The following is a 19727-nucleotide window of genomic DNA, read 5'->3' on the forward strand; positions in this document are numbered from 1 at the left end:
TTTTTTTTTTTTTTTTTTTTTTTTTTGCGGAGACATAAAAGTATGCTGGAAAGAGCGGAAGAATAGACTATTTTAAATAATTGCAGTAAGCTAGAAGAACTAAGGGATAAGCATCTTGACTCACTATGACTTTGGAAAAAAAGAGGGTCAAATGAAATATTAAGAAAAAAATTGTAAGAATATAAAAGGTGTAATATGAGACACTGCTTTTCTTAGCTCCACATAGGGAATGTAGTAGGATTATTTTGCTCCAAGCTCTTTGTCAGTTGATTTTTTAAAAATGATATTTCCTCACCAGATACCCGCAAGTGGGAATCCAAAAATAACTAATGAGGAGAGTGGAACTTGGCATTAATGAATACATTATATTAATATGAAAACTTTTTACCTCGTGTGTGCTAGCAATTTTCTTAAGTATAATGACAGCAGAGGTTCATCTTAGAATTTATAAGAAATGATAAGTCTACAAGGCTGAAACCCCTTTACCTTAGAAGAGTTCTTAGCTATATGTACATTTGGGCCTACTACTATATCAAAGTTTGAACAGATTCACAACTTTTGTCAATTATGGACAGAGATAGTAATAACTCAGTCACTCGACTTAGTCTGTTCAGGCTGCTGTAACAAAATACTGTAGACTCAGTGACTTAAAGACATTTATTTCTATAGTTCTGGAGACTAAGAAGTCCAAGATCAAGAAGCCAACAGATTCACTTCCTCATGGGGCCCACTTCCTGGCTTGCAGACAGCCACTCTCTTGTGTGTTCACATGACCTCCTCTTTGTGTTTGTGTGGCGAGGGAGAGGCAGCTCTCTTGTCTCTTTCTTGTCATTTCCTTCTTTCTTTCTTATAAGGGCACTAATCCCACCATGAAGACACCACCCTCATGACCCAGTCCAAACCTCAAAAGTCCCTACCATCACATTAGAGGTTAGGGTTTAAACATACGAGTTTTCAGGGACGCAAACAGTCCATAATGATCACCATGATATATTAAGTTCTATTTAAGGTGCTTTGGGTATATAAAGAATAGACACAGTCTTACATTTAAGGTATTCCCAGGCTAATAGAGTAGAAAAAGTCTTAGCCGTTCCTAATAGAAAGCCTAAAATAGATGTATTTTTAGTTTAAGAATTTTTTTTTTTAGTTAGAAGAATGAAACCAAATGAGAGGTATAATAGTACAGACAACAAGCTGGTTTGAGTATAAGAAATACTGTTGGTAGAGAATTTTTTTTCTTTTCTTTTCTTTTTAATTATACTTTAAGTTACGGGATATGTGTGCTGGATGCCCAGGTTTGTTACATGGGTATACATGTGCCATGGTGGTTTGCTGCACCCATCAACTCATCATCTAGGTTTTAAGCCCTGCGTGCATTAGGTATTTGTCCTAATGCTATCCCTCCCCTTGCTCCCCACCCCCGACAGACCCCAATATGTGATGTTCCCCTCCCTGTGTCCACGTGTTCTCATTGTTCAACTCCCACTTAAGAGTGAGAACATGCGGTGTTTGATTTTCTGTTCCTGTGTTAGTTTGCTGAGAATGATGGTTTCCAGCTTCATCCATGTCCCTGCAAAGGACATGAACTCATTCTTTTTTATGGCTGCATAGTATTCTATGATGTATATATGCCACATTTGTTTGTCCAAGCTATCATTGATGGGCATTTGGGTTGGTTCCAAGACTTTGCTATTGTAAATAGTGCTGCAATAAACATACATGTGCATGTGTCTTTATAGTAGAATGATTTATAATCCTTTGGGTATATACCCAGTAATGGAATTGCTGGGTCAAATGGTATTTCTGATTCTAGATCCTTAAGGAATTGCCGCACTGTCTTCCACAATGGTTGAACTTACATTCCCACCAACAGTGTAAAAGCATTCCTATTTTTCTGCATCCTCTCCAGCATCCGTTGTTTCCTGACTTTTTAATGATTGCCACTCTAACTGGAGTGAGATGGTATCTCATTGTGGTTTTGATTTGCATTTCTGTAATGACCAGTGATGATGAGCTTTTTCTCATATGGTTGTTGGCCTCATAAATGTCTTGTTTTGAGTAGTGTCTATTCATATCCTTCACCCACTTTTTGATTTTTTTTTTCTTGTAAATTTGTTTAAGTTCCTTTTAGATTCTTGATATTCGACCTTCGTCAGACGGGTAGATTGCAAACATTTTCTCCTATTCTGTGGGCTGCCTGTTCACTCTGATGATAGTTTCTTTTGCTGTGCAGAAGCTCTTTAGTTTAATTAGGTCCCATTTGTCTATTTTGGCTTTTGTTGCCATTGCTTTTTGTGTTTTAGCCATGAAATCTTTGCCCATGCCTATGTCCTGAATGGTATTACCTAGGTTTTCTTCTAGGGTTTTTATGGTTTTAGGTCTTATGTTTAAGTCTTTAATCCATCTTGAGTTAATTTTTGTATAAGGAGTAAGGAAAGGATCCAGTTTCAGCTTTCTACTTATGGCTAGCCAATTTTCTCAGCACCGTTTATTAAATAGGGAATCCATTCCCCATTTCTTGTTTTTGTCAGGTTTGTCAAAGATCAGATGGCTGCAGATGTGTGGTATTATTTCTGAGGCCTCTGTTCTGTTCCATTGGTTTACATATGTGTTTTGGTACCAGTACCATGATGTTTTGGTTATTATAGCCTTGTAGTGTAGTTTGAAGTCAGGCAGCATGATGCCTCCAGCTTTGTTCTTTTTGGTTAGGATTGTCTTCGCTATATGGGCTCTTTTTTTTTTTTTTAATTCCGTATGAAATTTAAAGTAGTTTTTTCTAAATCTGTTAAGAAAGTCAATGGTAGTTTGATGGAAATAGCATTGAATCTGTAAATTACTTTGGGCAGTATGGCCATCTTCACGATACTGATTCTTTCTGTCCTTAATCATGGAATTTTTTTTCCATTTGTTTGTTTCCTCTCTTATTTCCTTGAGCAGCATTTTGTAGTTCTCCTTGAAGAGGTCTTTCACGTCCCTTGTAAGTTGTATTCCTAGGTATTTTATTCTGTTTGTAGCAATTGTGAATCGGAGTTTACTTATGATTTGTCTCTGTGTTTGTCTATTATTGGTATATAGGAATGCTTGTGATTTTTGCACATTGATTTTGTATCTGGAGACTTTGCTGAAGTTGCTTATCAGCTTAAGGAGGTTTTGGGCTGAGATGATGGGGTTTTCTAAATATACAGTCATGTCATCTGCAAGCAGAGACAATTTGACTTTCCCTCTTCCTATTCGAATACACTTTCTTTCTCTTGCCTGATTGCCCTGGCCAGAACTTCCAATACTGTGTTGAATAGAGGTGAAGAGAGAGGGCATCCTTGTCTTGTGCCTGTTTTCAAAGGGAATGTTTCTAGTTTTTGCCCATTCAGTATGATATTGGCTGTGGGTTTCTCATAAATAATTATTATTTTGAGATATGTTCCATTGATAACTAGTTCATTAAGAGTTTTTAGCATGAAGGGGTGTTGAATTTTATCGAAGGCCTTTTTTGCTTCTATTGAGATAATCATGTGATTTTTGTCATTGGTTCTGTTTATGTAATGGATTACTTTTTTTGATTTACATGTGTTAAACCATTCTTGCATCAAGTGATGAAGCCAGCTTAATCGTGGCTGATAAGTTTTTTGATGTGCTGCTGGATTCGGTCTACCAGTATTTTATTGAGGATTTTTGCATCGATGTTCATAAGAGATACTGGCCTGAAATTTTCTGTTTTTGTTGTGTCTGTGCCAGGTTTTGGTATCAAGATGATGCTGCCCTCATAAAATGAGTTAGGGAGGAGTCCCTCTTTTTCTATTGTTTGGAATAGTTTCAAAAGGAATGGTACCAACTCCTCTTTGTACCTCTGGTACAATTCGGCTATAAATCCGTCTGGTCCTGGGCTTTTTTTGGTTGATAGGCTATTAATTACTGCCTCAATTTCAGAACTTGTTATTGGTCTATTCAGGGATTCAGTTTCTTCCTTATTTAGTCTTGGGAGGGTGTATGTGTCCAGGAATTTGTCCATTTCTTCTAGATTTTCTAGTTTATTTGTGTAGAGGTGTTTATAGTGTTCTCTGATGTTAGTTTGTATTTCTGTGGGATCAATGGTGATGTCCCCTTTATCATTTTTTATTGTGTCTATCTGATTCTTCTTGCCTTTCCTTTTTATTAGTCTGGCTAGTGGTCTATTTTGTTAATCTTTTCAGAAAACCAGCTCCTGGATTCATTGATTTTTTGAAGGGTTTTTCATGTCTCTATCTCCTTCAGTTCTGCTCTAATCTTAGTTATTTCTTGTCTTCTGCTAACTTTTGAATTTGTTTGCTCTTACTTCTCTAGTTCTCTTAATTGTGATGTTAAGGTGTCAATTTTAGATCTTTCCCACTTTCTCCTGTGGGCATTTAGTGCTATAAATGTCCCTCTACACACTGCTGTAGCTGAGTCCCAGAGATTCTGATATGTTGTGTCTTTATTCTCATTGGTTTCAAATAACTTATTTATTTCTGCCTTTTGTTATTTACCCAGTAGTCATTCAGGAAACTACATGCAGTTTCCATGTAGTTGTGAGATTTTGAGTGAGTTTATTAATACTTAGTTCTAATTTGATTGCACTGTGGACAGAGACGGTTATGATTTCTGTTCTTTTGCATTTGCTGAGGAGTGTTTTACTTCCAATTACGTGGTTGATTTTAGAATAAGTGCGATGTGATGCTGACAAGAATATATATTCTATTGATTTGGGGTGGAGAGTTCTGTAGATGTCTATTAGGTCTGCTTGGTCCAGAGATGAGTTCAAGTCCTGAATATCCTTGTTAATTTTTTGTCTCATTGATCTGTCTAATACTGACAGTGGGGTGTAAAAGTCTCTCACTATTATTGTGTGGGAGTCTAAGTCTCTTCATAGGTCTCTGAGAACTTGCTTTATGAATCTGAGTGCTCCTGTATTGGGTGCATATATATTTAGGATAGTTAGCTCTTTTTGTTGCATTGATCTCTTTATCATTGCATAATGCCCTTCTTTGTCTTTTTTGATCTTTGTTGGTTTAAAGTCTGTTTTATCAGAGACTAGGATTGCACCCCCTGCTTTTTTTGGCTTTCCATTTGCTTGGTAAATATTCCTCCATCCCTTTATTTTGAGCCTGTGTGTGTCCTATCATGTGAGATGGGTCTCCTGAATACGACACACAGATGGGTCTTGATTCTTTATCCAGTTTGCCAGTCTGTGTCTTTTAATTGGGGCTTGTAGACCATTTACCTTTAAGGTTAATATTGTTATGCGTGAATTTGATCCTGTCATTATGATGCTAGATGGTTATTTTGCACGTTAGTTGATGCAGTTTCTTCATAGTGTCATTGGGCTTTCTATTTTGGTATGCTTTTGTAGTGGCTGGTACCGGTTTTTCATTTCCATGTTTAGTGCTTCCTTCAGGACTCTTGTAAGGCAGGCCTGGTGGTGACACAATCCGTCAGCATTTCCTGTCTGTAAAGGATTTTATTTCTCCTTCACTTATGAAGCTTAGTTTGGCTGGATATGAAATTCTGGATTGAAAATTCTTTTCTTTAAGAATGTAGAATAATAGCCCCCACTCTCTTTTGGCTTGTAGGATTTCTGCAGAGAGATCCGCTGTTAGTCTGATGGGCTTCCCTTTGTAGATAACCTGACCTTTCTCTCTGGCTACCCCTAAGATTTTTTTTTACATTTCAACCTTGGAGAATCTGACAATTATGTGTGTTGGGGTTGCTCTTCTTGAGGAGTATCTTAGTGGTATTCTCTGTATTTCCTGAATTTGAATGTTGGCTTGTCTTGCTAGGTTGGGGATGTTCTCCTGGATAATACCCTGAAGTGTTTTCCAACTTGGTTCTATTCTCCCCATCACCTTCAGGTACACCAAGCAATCATACTTTTGGTCTTTTCACATAGTTCCATATTTCTTGGAGGCTTTGTTCATTTCTTTTCATTCTTCTTTCTCTAATCTTGTCTTCACACTTTATTTCATTAAGTTGATCTTCAATCTCTTATATCCTTCCTTCTGCTTGATCAATTTGGCTATTGATTCTTGGGTATGCTTCATGAAGCTCTCGTACTGCGTTTTTCAACTCCATCAGGTCATTTATGTTCTCCTCTAAACTGGTTATTCTAGTTAGCAACTCGTCTAACCTCTTTTCAAGGTTCTTAGCTTCCTTACATTGGGTTAGAACATGCTCCTTTAGCTCAGAGGAGTTTGTTATTACCCACCTTCTGAAGCCTACTTCAGTTAATTCATCAAACTCATTCTTGGTCCAGTTTTGTGCCCTTGCTGGGGAGGAATTTCGATCATTTGGTGGAGAAGAGGCGTTGTGGTTTTTGGAATTTTCAGCCTTTTTGTGCTGGTTTTTCCTCATCTCCATGGATTTATCTACCTTTGATCTTTGATGCTGATAACCTTTGGATGGGGATTTTTTGTGGGTGTCCTTTTAGTTGATGTTAATGTTACTGCTTTCTGTTTGTTAGTTTTCCTTCTAACAGACAGGTCCCTCTTCTGCAGGTCTGCTGGAGGTCCACTCCAGACCCTGTTCATCTGGGTATCAGCAGCAGAGGCTGCAGAACAGCAAATATTACTCTCAGCTCCTTCCTCTGGAAGCTTCATCTCAGAGTAGCACCCGCCTGTTGCCTGCCAGAGCTCTCCTATATGGAGGTGTCTCCCAGTCTGGAGGCACGGGGTCAAGGACCCACTTGAGGAGGCAGTCTGTTCCTTAGCAGAGCTCTAGCACTGTCCTGGGAGATGTGCCACTCTCTTCAGAGCTGGCAGGCAGGAACATTTAAGTCTGCTGAAACTGCACCCACAGCCTCCCCTGTCCCCAGGTGCTCTGTCCTAGGGAGATGTGGGAGTTTTATATACAAGCATCTTACTTGGGCTGCTGCCTTTGTTTCAGAGATGACTTGCCCAGTGAGGAGGAATCTAGAGAGGCAGTCTGGCCACAACAAGGCAGCTGTGTTCCACCCAGTCCAAACTTACCGGTGGCTTCCTTAACACTGTGAGGGGAAAACTGCCTACTCAAGCCTCAGTAATGGTGGATGCCCTTCCCACCACCAAGCTCAATTGTCCCAGGTTGGTCGACTTCAGACTGCTGTGCTGGGAGCGAGAATTTCAAGCCAGTGGTTCTTAGCTTGCTGGACTCCGTGGGAGTGGGACCTGCTGAACAAGACCACTTGGCTCCTTGGCTTCAGACCCCTTTCCAGGGGAGTGAACAGTTTGTCTTGCTGAGGTTTGTCCTGCTGAGGTTTTGTCTTGCTGAGGAATGAGCCACCACTGAGGTATGAAAAGGAACTCCTGCCGCTAGCTCGGTGTCTGCCCAAACAGCTGACCAGTTTTGTGCTTGAAACCCAGGGCCCTGGTGGTTTAGGCACATAGGGAATCTCCTGGTCTGTGGGTTGCAAAAACCATGAGAAAAACGTAGTATCTGGGCTGGATAGCACAGTCCCACCTGGCTTCCCTTGGCTAGGGGAGGGAGGTCTCCGGCCCCTTGCACTTCCCGGGTGAGGCAATGCCCCACTCTGCTTCTTCTTGCCCTCTGTGGGCTGCACCCGTTGTCTAACCAGTCCCAGTGAGATGAACTGGGTACCTCAGTTGGAAATGCAGAAATCACTGCCTTCTGCATTGGTCTTGCTGAGACCTGCAGACCAGAGCTGTTCCTCTTCAACCATCTTGCCAGATGCCCCTGGCAGATAATTTAACTCAGTGGTAGAGCATATGCGTTCCATGTAATAGGTTACAAATTCCATTTCTGAAATCTCCACTGGCATTTTGTGGGACGTTAGCACTAAATAAATATTTGCTAGAGTTAGTTTAATTCAGGTCAGTTGAAGCTACATGAACTATAGAATTGTGTTAGATTTGATTTCTTTTGCTGGCTGTGCCACAAACTAACTCTAGGTTCAATAGCAAATCACTGGATTTCACTGTATGTCATTTTCCTCATTTGTAAAATAATTTCTGTCCCATTAATAGCTCAGACCATTATGTAAGCTTTATCTTTTCTTCAAAGCACCTTTATTTAATATTCCTATTTAAGAGCATTAATGATGCTTTTTCCTTATATATTATTAAAATTATATATTAATATGTTATGGATTTGTATATTGCTTTCATTATAAATATACTTATTCAGTTAATTATTTTCATTTATAGAGTCCTTAATACTTTTCATAATATTTTTCTGTCCTTTATTATTGTATTTTTATTGACATAAAAGATTCTTTAATGGTATCAAAGAATTAATTGGCTACAGAAAAAGTAGGGCCACTTAACCACAGGGCAAAATTAAAACAGGGACATAAAAAAGATGTGACAAAAACTTGAATTAATTTATTAGTCTATTTACCTCGGAGCTTTTCAATCAGATTTCTGTTTTACTTAGATAGTATGTAGTTAGTAGATCACATGGTGGGACATACACATTCTGGCCTAAAATACAAAGTGGTTTTGTATGTTTGTATGTGACAATTTTGATTTAAAGCTTAATTGTGTTAACTTGTCTCAGGAACCATGAATTTGCACATTATCTAATGTGCATTTTAAGGAAAGTAGGAAGTCTAAGAGTACAACACTATCCTTTGGGATTGACAACAATGAGAATTACCATGCCCTTTTTGATGTATCTTTAAGTAAAACTCTGGCAAAGGTAGTTACCTGAACTAAAAGGATAAAAGGATTCTTGCCCTAATGTGACGTTTCTTACGGGGTTTTTTTTTTTTCCATTGTTATATTCAAGTCAGCACATGTCAGTTTACTAAATACCTATGTAGCTCTGTGCTAGAATATTAGGAAGAAAATACTTTCATTATTATAAAGAATAATCATGGCAGTCATAATATTTTTGCTGGTCTCATCATTACTTTTGTGCTATAGTATAAACATTCAGGACACGGGTAAGATTAGTGACCTTTATCCAACGTTCCACCAAAGTTACATGGCCAATAAATGACAAAATTGTAAATGGAATCTATGCTTCTTATTTCTCCTTGTGGCACTCTAATTTATAATAATTTATCACCCTACTTTCCAGAAAGGAAGAGCCAGAAAAAAATTGTCATTTATTTGTTGACTAAATGTTGATTGAACATTTACTATGTGTCATAACTGTCCTAGAAACTGAGTTTGTATGGGGAGCTAAATGACATGATCTCTGCCCTCCTAAACTTATGAGTAGAAACGGGAACTGAAATACACTATTAATAATGTCTCTCATGCTGACACCTACATTTGCATATTGCAGTTGTTTTCATCCGAGTTGTATAACCAAATCACCCACCTAACTTTGTGCAAGTACAGATATCCAGACTGCCTTTGGAGATTCAAATTCAGTATATTTGAACTAAAGCTTGTGCATAGATGTGTTTAAAAAGCTCAACAGGTGATTCTGATGCATAGCAACTATTAAGAAATCCTAGTGTATCAACTTGTAGCCCTTACACTACTTATATTGTTTTATTTTATCTGGATAACAACCATTTCTAGTAGATACTACTATCCTGTAACCACAAGTTTTACAAATTAAGAAACTAACGTCAACAAAATCATGTCCCTCATAAATGGCTAAGTTAGATCCAGAAACTGTATACTCTAACTCCCCAGAGAGAAGTCTCCTTAAAAAAAACAAAAACAAACAAACAAAAAAAACTATGGAAAAGTAAACTGGGCTTATCTTTTATGTTAAGGCTGAAGAAAAAGATGAATTACTACACTTTTTCCAAATTGTGACTGATTCTCTCTTCTGGCTTTTGGGAGGCCATGTTGAACTTATTCAGAATGGTAAGAGAAAAGATTTTAATGTAACTAATAGCTATTGTGAATCAACTGCTAACAGTTTGATCTTTTTTTCCAAAAACAAATGCCACATTAACTGTGCAGATAACCTCACTGAAATGAAACCATGTTGAAATAAACTCACAATTTTTAAAAATGGATATTCCAGTTTTACATAGCCAACATCAACAATGTGAATATTAAGTTAAGGAGAATACTGTTGAAATAAAACTTTAGCTTTTTCTGTTTAGCAAATCTAAGATGAAGACAAATGATAATTTGAACAGTTTATTCCTGAAAATAACTTTTAAGTTTAAAAGATTGCAGTCAATGTTTTAGATGTATTGTGAGAGAAATCCCTATGTTCAGGGTGGATATGATTTAACTCATATAGTCTAACTATCCAAGTAAGAGTAAACTTTTATTTAATGACCTTTTAGTGAACTTGGAAGTTATAGGATATTTCTGTTTACATTGAGAGATTTAAACATGTATGAGTTTTATGTTTTCTTAAGACCGAAAAAATAATTCTTAGTTACATTCATGGCGCTCTTCCTAGAAAAATTTCATCTAATATAAATGTAACACTCTAAGAATATTTTTTTAAGTAATACTTGAACTGAAATTTTACTTTTAGCTTTTCTCCTCAGAATCATTGCATGCACATAAGTTGAAGAGTGAAATAGTTCTATAAGGATCATTAAAACATACACACAATCCCTGGCTCTCATGCCCATTCCATTTCCCATTTTCCAAAGGCAACTACTTTCAGTTAGTATAACTAATACCTTGGTAGTTATGCTCAGTTATTGAGTATGGAATGGAATGGAAACTGACATTTGTTAGAAACGTTCCCTGTTCTAGGATATTTTACATTAGCTCATGTGAGAGCTATTTCTAGTTTTACAGATGAAGAAATAGCTTCTACGAGGTTAAGCTACTTGTATAAGTATCCAGTGCTAAATCGTTATAACTAGCTGCTCAGAGCTTAAAGATTACAAATCAATAAAAGGAAATTTTTGTAGTTAATGTATTCATTATTATATAAAACAGTATGTCACAAAATTAAATTTTTTAAGGATGTGAGCAACCAATTATAGTCATCTGTGCCATTTCCATTTCCTTATATTCTGTCTTTGCAGAAAATTTGTTTTTATTCACTGAAATTCATTGATAGAAGAAAAAGATTCAGATTTAGGGTATGTTATTTTCTATTTAGAGAGAGATAACAATAGATTCTTACCTTAGTGTTTATGCCTATTGTCTGACTATCTTCATAAAAATGAAATGACTTATTTATGGCTATGTAAAATTGCCATGAATTTTACATCTTAAAATATTCTTTATTGTAGAGTCTACAAAGTCAGAAAGTTTAGCAGAAATGGTCATGCTTTGATTTGGTTTGAAAAGAACAAAATCTTTCTTTGTTATTGTAAAATATTTGCTTTAATCTTTCTTTTTTTTTCTTTTCCTTTAGTACTACAAAGTGATCATTTCTTACATTTACTGCAAGCTGACAATGTCCAGATAGGATCTGCAGTCATGATGATGCTACAGAATATACTACAGATCAACAGGTTACTTGGTTTTCACAAACTGTTACTGTTTTTTTAATCAGAAGCATTACCAATTTTATTCCAATTTTATTAAAATTGACTGCATATGACTTGTATATAATGTATATACAAGTTCATAGTACATATACTTGTATATAATGTATATATAATGTATATACAAGTATAGAGTACATATACTTGTATATAATGCTGAAGCTCCATCACCATTGTCTTTCAGAAAAAAATATAAAATACTACAAAAGACTAGAAATGTATTATTAAATTGATACCTTATCCCAGAGCTTAAGATTTTAGCTCAAATCTCAGGCTTAAAGAAGAGAATTAGTGTGATATCTGAAGAAAAATATTGAGATCACAACAAAAAATGTTTAATCACACTTATTGAATAACTTCAAGCTTGGTATTTTTACAGATGCTCAAGAAGGGTATAAAAGAAGCAATCGGCAATTATTCAGGGTAAAATGGAAGGGCAGTGTATACACAATTGGAATAATCCATTCTTTCAGTTTAGTATGAATTTATTATGCAGCTGCTGTGTCTGTCATTATAATTATAGAGTTGATTAAGATATAAACCTTATCTTCAAAGAGCTTACAATAGAATGGAAAAGACAGACACACAAACATCATTGTATTATAGTACATTGTTACAATATTAAAAGTGACCATAAATGTTAAAGGACCTTCTAATCCAAACTGAGGGGAGATGCTTCTGGAGAAGGTAATATCTGAGATGAAACTTCAAGGATGGTATATTGGCCAGGGAGGAAGAGGAGAAAAAGAAAGCAGTATTTCCAGGCAACATAAGCAAAAATACAGAGATAAGAAACAACATGCTGAGGATGAAAAGTAGGTACAAATTCATTATTGTTGGGATTTAAAGTTCCATATAGGGAGGTGGCTAGCAAGCTCGGCTGAGACTCAAAGTCATGAAGAATTTATATGCTGTGTTAAGGAAATGAAGTTTTATCCTATAGGCAACGGGGACCATTGAAGATTTTTAAAGTAGACGAAAGTGGTCAGATTACATTTCAGTTTTGTTACTCTGGTGACTATGTGAAGGAAAGATTAAGGGGAAGAAAACTCTAGACAAGGCCAGGCGCGGTGGCTCTGGCCTGTAATCCCAGCACTTTGGGAGGCCGAGGCGGGCGGATCACAAGGTCAGGAGATCGAGATCACGGTGAAACCCCGTCTCTACTAAAAACACACAAAAAATTAGCCGGGTGCGGTGGCGGGCGCCTGTAGTCCCAGCTACTCAGGAGGCTGAGGCAGGAGAGTGTCGGGAACCCGGGAGGCAGAGCTTGCAGTGAGCCGAGATCGCGCCACTGCACAGATCACGCCACTGCACTCCGACAGTGCGAGACTCTGTCTCAAAAAAAAAAAAAAAAACAAGAAAAGAAAAGAAAACTCTAGACAAAAAAGGCAATCATACTAATCCAAGTGAAGTAATGATATCTTGTCCTTGGGCATTGGTACCTGGGATATGGAGTTTTTAAAATAATGAATTAGGCTGGGTGCGGTGGATCAAGCCTGTGAGCATAGTACTTTGGGAGGCCAAGATGGGCAGATCACGAGGTCAGGAGATCCAGACCATCCTGGCTAACACGGTGAAACCCCATCTCTACTAAAAAAAATACAAAAATTTAGCCGGGCGTGGTGGTGGGCACCTGTAGTCCCAGCTACTCGGGAGGCTGAGGCAGGAGAATGGCGTAAACCCGGGAGGTGGAGCTTGTAGTGAGCTAAGATCCGGCCACTGCACTCCAGCCTGGGCGACAGAGCGAGACTCCATCTCAAAAAAAAAAAAAAAAAGAATTAAAATCATCAAGACTTTACTGATCAAGATGGAATAGTAGGGATGCATTTATCCTCCCATCTGAAAAAAAAGGACAAAAACATGAAACATAATTTTTAAAGAAACTGGATATCAGTCAGTGAAAGAAAGTAAGCCCAGAGAAAAAGGAATAAACAAGGTGAGTCTTACGATGCTCTAGCTTACAGTATTGAGAGAGTTTTCAGGTTGAAGTATAGGCAGAGGCATCCTAGCAAGCTTGAGTTGAAGCAATAGAGCCCAGAGTCTGGAGAGAACAAGATGACTAGAGTTCACAAGTCAGAATACTAGAGAAGAGAGCTATACACATAGAGAACCCCAGAGATCTGCAGACGGTATCTTTCAAGTATTAAGTAGAGTACTGATCTGCACATATATGTAAGGAACTACCCAACGCCAGGGAAAATAATAATCCAAAAGGACTAAAAGGAACAGTGCAAGGAGCTCACACAGGGCCAGAAATAGTACCTGTTTCCAGCAGCCAAACTGGAAAGTCTCATAAACAATGGGTCATTGGGTAGAGTGTTCAGGAAGGTTTTACCCCAGTAGTGAGGAATAATTCACATTAGAATGAGCACTATTCCAGATCATAAAAGCAAGACCCAAAAGGGTCAAACTGTTTCCAAGTAACTTAACTGCATGTGGTTATTGAACCTGGCTGTATTTAAATTTTTTTTTTTACTGTAGGTTATACAAAGGTAGGAAGTTCACTAGAAATCTTTCGATTTGGCTTTTAAAAGGGTGAGAAAAATCCCACCTGTGTCATCATAGAATATTTGCTTTGATGACTCTTTTTTTCTGTTTCTTTATTACTGCAAAATAACTATTTCTTGCCATTACTACAAACTGATAGATTCTGCAGTCATGACTATGCTACAAAACATACTACGGTTCAACAGGTGATTTGATTTTACTGGTACTGAAGTACTGGGCATGCAAATAAACAAGAAAACAGGATCTAAAATGAGAAGAATTAGTTAATCAAGACTGATACATATGTTGGCATTAACAGACAAGGACACTAGTTATTATAACCATATAACCATATTCCATATATTAAAAAAGTTGAATACAGACATATAAGCCTCAAAGTGAATTTCTAGAGATGAAATCTACAATATCTGAGATGGAAAATACACTGGATGGGATTAACAGCAGATTAACATTACAGATTAATGAACTTTAAGGCATATCAGTAGAAACTATCCAAAATGAAACAAAAAAGAAACAAAAGGAAATAAAAGCATGTCAGTGAACTGTGGGACAACTTTGAGCAACCTTACGTAGGTGTAATCAGAGTACATAAAGTAGGCAGTAGGGTCACAAAAAAATGTGTGAAGAAGTAATGGCTTAACATTTTCCAAATTTGATGAAAACTATAAACATGCAGATTCAAAAAGGTCATCAAACCACAAGGGCAATAAATATGAAGAAAATTCTACATTGAGGCACATCATAATCAAAACGCTCAAACCAGTGATAAAGAGAAAAATCTTAAAGGCAACCAGAGATGAAAAAACATTATATAGAGAAATAGAGATGAAGATGACAGCAACTTTCTTATCAGAAACACCACAAGTAAAAAGACAGTTGAATATTGAAAAAGAAAACTGTCAAATTAGAATTTTATACTCAGCAGAAATATATTCAAAAGCAAAGATGAAATACTTCTTCAGAAATCATTAGCAGACCAACACTACAAAAAATATTCAAAGAAGTCCTTCCACCAGAAAGGAAATTCATCTACACAAAGAAATAGAGTATCGGAAATGGTGATTACATAAACATATAAGATAGTTTTTCTTATATTATTTTAATATATCTATAATATATTTGCCTACACAAAAATAATAATGTACTTGAGGAACATATGTATAAGTAGAATGTATTCCAAAAGGGCATGAAGGCTAGGAGGAGATAAATGGAAGTATACTGATGTAAAGCTTTTATACTGTACATGAAGTGGTATAATATCACTATGATAAGTGATAAGACTGTGATAAATTGAAATGTATACTTTGAACCTCAAAGCAATGAAGAAAATAGCAAAACAAAGAATTTACATCTGGTAAACCAACAAAGTCAATAAAAATGAATCATTAAAAAATATGCAATCCAGAAGAAGGAAGTAAAAAAAAAGAACAAAGGAGAAACAAAACCAAGTGGTAGATTTAAACCTATCTATATTAGACGTAAATGTTGAAAAACTAAAGTTAAAAGACAGATTGACAGATTGGATTTAAAAAGTACAAACCTACTATATGCTGTCTACCAGAAATGCACCTTAGATATAAAGACACAAATAGGTTAAAAGTAATGGGGTGGAACAAGATATACCATGCTTATACTACAGAAAGTTGAAGTACCTGTATTAGTATCAGATAAAGTAAGTTACAGAACAAAGAATATTACTAGTGCTAAAGAAAGTTATTTCATAATCAGAAAAAAGTCAGTTCATCAAAAGGATGTGTTTATTTACCTAATAGAGTTTTAAAATACACAAGCAAAAATTGACAAGAACTACAAGAAGAAATCCTCAATTCGAGCAAAAGATATTAATATACCTTTTTTGATATTTAATAGAATAAGTAGACAAAAAATTAGTATGACCACAGAAGATCTGAACAGTAATATCAACCAATTTGACCTGATTGACATTTTACAAACATTCTACCGAACAGTACAGAATACATGTTCTTTTCAAATGCAGATGGAACATTTACAAAGAAGGATACATATTCCAGGCCATAAATAAAGTCTCAAGAAACATAAAAGGGGCCAGACACAGTGGCTCACGCCTGTAATCTCAGCACTTTGGGAGGCTGAGGTGAGCAGAGCACTGCAGGAGTTCAAGACCAGCCTGGGCAGCATGACAAAACCCCATCTCTACAAAAAGTACAAAAAATTAGCTGGGCATGGTGGCACGTGCCTCTAGTCCCAGCTACTTGGATGCTGAGGTGGGAGAATCACTTGAGCCCAGGAAGCAGAGGTTGCAGTGCATTGAGATCACATCGATACACTCCAGCCTAGGCGACAGAGCGAGACCCTGTCTCAAAAACAAGAAAAACGTAAAGGGATTTCAGTTATACAAAGTATGTTCTCTGGCCTCAACAGAATTAAGTTGGAAATTCATACCAAGAAGATCTCTGAAAAGTCCCTAAATATGTGGGAAATAATAACATTCATCTAAATAATTCACAAGACAAAGGAGAAATCAAAAGTGAAATTAGAAATTATTTTTAAATGAATGGAAATAAAAACAACATGAGAATTTCTGGGGAAATTCTTAATTAAAGCAGAATGATATTTAGGGGAAAATTTATATCACTAATGCCTATATATTAGAAAAGAAGAAAAATCTCAAATCATTGACCTCAGCTTTCCCCTTTAAGAAACTAGGAAAAGAAGAGGGAATTAAACTCTAAGCAGAAGAAAGAAAATGATAAAGGTTGAGCAGAAATCAATAAAATAGTAAGCAAAAGTGAGAGAAAATAAACCATAAACTGGATCTTTGAGAAGATTGAAGTTCTTTGAGAAAGCAAATTAAACCAAAACTGGCTCTTTGAGAAGAAGAAACCTGTAGCAAGATTAAGATTAATACGGAAAGGAAAAGAAATAATACAAATGACCAATCTCAGGAATTAGAGAGGTAACATTGTAACAAAGCCTGCAGATACTAAAAATATCACAAGGGAATAATATGAACAACTTTATGCTTATAAATTTAACAACTTAGATGAAATGGACAAATTGATTGAAAGACACAAACTACCAAAATTTACTGAAGAAGCAATAGAGAACCCAAATACATACCCAAATATAGATAGCTATAAAGAAAAATTGAACTTGTAGCTAAAAACCTTCCCACAAAGAGAACTCCAGGTCTGGATGGCTTTTTCACTGGTAAATTCTATTAAACACTTCAGGAAGAAATAATAATCTTAAGCAAACTTTTCTAAAAAGTCGAGAAGGAGGAAACACTTTCAACTCATTCTATGAGGTCAGCATTATCCTGATACAAAACCAAACAAAGACATTATAAGAAAACTACGCATCAATGTACTCATAAACATAGATACAAATGTTCTGAACAAAATTTTAATAAGTCGAATTCAGCAATATATTAAAAAGTTAATACATCGTGAATCAGTCTGGTTTATCCCAGGATTCAGGGCTGGTTTAATATTCTAAAGTCAGTCATTGTAACTTATGTTAACAAGCTAAAAATAAAAAAAAAAACTACCATCATATCAGTAGATACAGAAAAAGCTTTTGACAAAATCCATTATCTACCCCTGATTTTAATTTTTAAAAAAGGCCTCTCGGCAAAGTAGTAATAGAAGGGAACTTTCTCAGAGAGCAGATCGGTGGTTGCCTGGGCATAGAATGACAGGGAAGGCAACAAGGGAGGAACTACAGTGAAATACAAGGAAGCTTTTAGGAGTCATGGATATATTCATTTTCTTGTTTTATATTGGTGAAACAGGTCAAACTGATGAAATTATATGCTTTACATGTGTACAGTTTGTTGCATATCAATTATATTTTTAAAGAGCTATTAAAAACAAAAATTATGAGGACTTGGTAAGTGTTTTGATATGGGGTAGGTAAAATAAATGGTGCAGTCAGATATGATACCAAGTTTTCTGTATTGAGTGATTAGACAGAATATATGTATGTATGTAGAATATATAAGGAGTTGGTTTTGTGAGACAGATGATGAATTCAGTGTTGGTTATGTTGAGTATAGGTAGTTCAACAGGCAGTAAAAGTAAGTATCTATATAAAGACTTATACACAAATGTTCATTGAGCTTTATTTGTAAAAACCAAGGACTAGCTATAACTCAAATGTCCATCAGGTGAATAGGTAAACTAACTTCTGGAAGAGGTGGGGACTAGAGTTACAGATTTACAAATCAGCTTATACATGGTAGTGAAAAACATGACAGAAAGTGAGATTGATAGGAATTATGAATACAGTGAGAAAATAAATGACTTGAAAATGGAGTCTTGGGGAATAACCTTTTAGGGTTATATTGGGGAAGTGGAGCCCATAAAGACAAATTAAAAAGAATGATCGGAAAAGTATGGGTGGAAAGTAGAGGGGAGACCAGAACTTTGTATCACAGAAGCTAAGTAGAAAGTATCAGATACAAACAAGTCTAGGAAAAGAATCACTCATGATATATATGTGACTTGACATTTGGGAAGTTATACTGATGAAATGAACTTACCAAGGATAGTATAGTGAAATAGTAAAAAATGAAAACTAGATGCAGTGGTTTGAGAAATGAGATATGAGGTAGTGGCGTCAGAGAAGTTTGGATTAGAAGAGAAGCAGAGAGATAAGATGGTAGTGGTATAGAGAGGATGTCTTTAAGATTAGGAGGTTGAAGAGCATCTAAAAGCATTTAAACTACTGTATTACATTATAGCACAAACTCTTGGTGGGATATGGAGTAAAGATATGATAAGATTGGGATAGGGATATCTGTAGAAGGCTTTCTGAGATGAGCGTATTTTTTATCTGAGTTTTGAATGGTGTGATGACATTGACTGATGGGAAAGGGTGAGCATCCTAGGCATAGGGAATAGCATTTAAGAGACACAGGGGCACAGAAGTAGATGTCACAAAGATTCTCACATATTTTAATTGGATAACTTTATAAAGTCTTTCAACCCAGAGATTTTTGCATTTAAGATATGTTGCTGATCTCTTTTCTCTTAACAAAATTATTTTAGTAACTACTAAAGTATAGTTTTCAAAAAGCTCAAACATGAGTCTTATACAAATATAAAATTTGACTGCTCAAAATTTTATTCAACTCGTTAATGAGGAACAAGTAAGATATTTATACAGGTTCAAAGGAGAATTTGAGGAAAATAGATTTATGGAGTTGGTTTGTTGAAGGAATATAGAAATAAATTTGCTGATAGATTTTAAAAAATTTGCTAATAGGAAAATATGACTTATAAAGCAATGTAGCCTTTAGAATTACCTTTTCTACTGGACAGAAATAATTTGTATTGCTTTGAATAAGAGTCGTTTACATTGCTCTTAGATAAGAATCTTTGGCATTGTTTTCTACCAGCCAACCTCTATTTTTACAGAATTGTAAAATATTTTAATAGTGAGTAGAAAATTAAACAGAGGTACATATGCCTAGAAAATCACATACTCCTTAAGGGGGTAAATAAAAGGACACTCACTAACCTTTTTCTTTTGACTATTTCTAAGTTTTAGATAATTTTTCATGACATCAGTAATATAAGATGGGTTGTTAGTATAATAAAGGAAATACCAAGGAAAGATTTTAAGTTTCTCCTATATTAAGCACATGGTAGAATTCCTATGGCATTTTTGTCTTTGTACATCATTTAACAATTAACTGTGTACATGTCTTGATTTCACTTTTATCATTGCCTTGAAGCTTTTAAATTATTTATTATTTAGTATTTTGCACATTTATCTTTCCTCCTTGATTTGATTGCAAGCTTCTCTAAGGAGAGGGCCTTTGGCTACTTTGTATTCTCTATTGTACCTAGCACACATGGTA

The 19727-nt window shown here is 35.9% G+C and overlaps 1 protein-coding gene across 2 annotated transcripts in view; it reads left to right on the plus strand.

The window, feature by feature from the left end:
- The window catches only part of IQCB1 (IQ motif containing B1), a 73056-nt gene that overhangs the window by 19985 nt on the left and 33344 nt on the right, over positions 1-19727 (plus strand). For both annotated transcript variants that reach the window (XM_011971594.1, XM_011971595.1), the window contains exons 6-7: positions 9677-9770; positions 11242-11341. In XM_011971594.1, coding sequence (XP_011826984.1) covers positions 9677-9770; positions 11242-11341 — 194 coding nt within the window. The remainder of the gene's footprint in view (positions 1-9676; positions 9771-11241; positions 11342-19727) is intronic.

This window comes from Mandrillus leucophaeus, unplaced genomic scaffold (assembly GCF_000951045.1).
Source record: "Mandrillus leucophaeus isolate KB7577 unplaced genomic scaffold, Mleu.le_1.0 Scaffold123, whole genome shotgun sequence".
NCBI classification, from domain to species: Eukaryota; Metazoa; Chordata; class Mammalia; order Primates; family Cercopithecidae; genus Mandrillus; species Mandrillus leucophaeus.